We start from the raw sequence: 1,347 nt of genomic DNA on the forward strand, positions 1-1,347 counted from the left end.
AAACTACCAATTTGAGAATGTCACCTTTAATATCACGGTGAAGTACTTGATTAACATGACAATAATGAAGCCCAGTGAGCAGTTGCTTCATGTAACACTTTTTAAGGCTGAATGTCAGACAAGGTCGAACAATAGGGTATGCAAAGGATTATATGCATAACAAGCTCCCTATCAATGAAATACCTTGATCTGGGGAACTGTAAATCTCAGACCGGGACGATCAGCAAGTCCCGTCAAATCGTGATCCATGTACTCAAAAACCATGTAGATCCCACCTTTGTATTTGTTATTATCTACAATTCCAACGACAGCAAATTTAACCTACCATTTTGGGAGCACAGATACAATTGAGAATATCCCGGGTTCACTGCTACTATACTATAGGTAAGAAGTCATCTAACCTGGCTTCCCTTGCTCATCTCTGTCCCGACCTTATAAGAGAGAACAATTTGCAAAGAAACAAAGAATCAAATACCGAGCTTCTTTAAGGATATATCTGAATTGTCTAACACCTGAGAGAAGTAACTTCTGTACCTGGAGAAGTTACAATCTCTTTCAGCTTAATGACATTTTCATGATGAAGCTTCTTGAGAATCTTTATCTCCCGAATAGCTGTTATAGGAAACTGCACGCCAATCGCAATAAGGGTTTTAGCCGTTGCATAATGCCACACCTCATAAAACACTTGGTTGATCGATAGCGATTTGAAAGGAACATACCCCCTCTCGTTCATTGTCCATACGGATCTTTTTCAGAGCCACTATTTCACCAGTTTTGATTTCCTTGGCCATGTACACTTGACTGCAAGAACAAACAGGTAAACAAATAGATTCAAAAGGACAGCTTCCACACTTCAGAAACCCTAACTTGGAATCAGTAGAAGAAGAAAATCATGCTCAATCAAATATGGCAAAGCAACAGTTCAATAATCTACCCAACCATACGCTAACTATACATAAACCTTAAAAATCTGAAGAACGTTTATTAGGAATACCCATATCTTCAAAGAATTAAAATTTCGCAAACGATTTTTCGAAAGGACATATACTAAACCAGCCGAACCGAAACCCTCGTAGAAAATCCACGAAACAACAGCTCTCGAATAAGAATTACGCGACGAACAATCCCGAAATTGACGATGCGCGAATACCCAAAATCCAAATCACTTCGATGAACGGCAAAAAAAAGAAGGAAGCGATAAAAGAATCGAAAACGACACCCGTAAGTTCCTTCACCAATCTGCTCGATCTTCTCGAAGCAATCGACGCTGCGAGATCCCCACACCGGTGGAGGCTCCTCCAGATTCAACTGCCCGAAGGCCGCCACCGCCATCTTCGTCTCTTTCCC

The 1,347-nt window shown here is 40.7% G+C and overlaps 1 protein-coding gene across 1 annotated transcript; it reads right to left on the reverse strand.

The window, feature by feature from the left end:
• Positions 1-7: 7 nt before the first annotated feature.
• Positions 8-1,341, reverse strand: LOC104814134 (cyclin-dependent kinase C-1; the record flags this gene model as incomplete). Its single annotated transcript, XM_010542015.1, has 6 exons — positions 1,220-1,341; positions 720-801; positions 535-625; positions 402-431; positions 184-293; positions 8-97 (listed from the first exon to the last, which is right to left on the reverse strand). Coding segments are annotated over exons 1-6 (516 nt in total), but the record flags the coding sequence as incomplete, so codon positions are not given.
• Between the last annotated feature and the right edge of the window lie 6 nt (positions 1,342-1,347).

The sequence above is a fragment of the Tarenaya hassleriana genome, unplaced genomic scaffold (genome assembly GCF_000463585.1).
Source record: "Tarenaya hassleriana unplaced genomic scaffold, ASM46358v1 Cleome2090, whole genome shotgun sequence".
Classification (NCBI taxonomy): domain Eukaryota; kingdom Viridiplantae; phylum Streptophyta; class Magnoliopsida; order Brassicales; family Cleomaceae; genus Tarenaya; species Tarenaya hassleriana.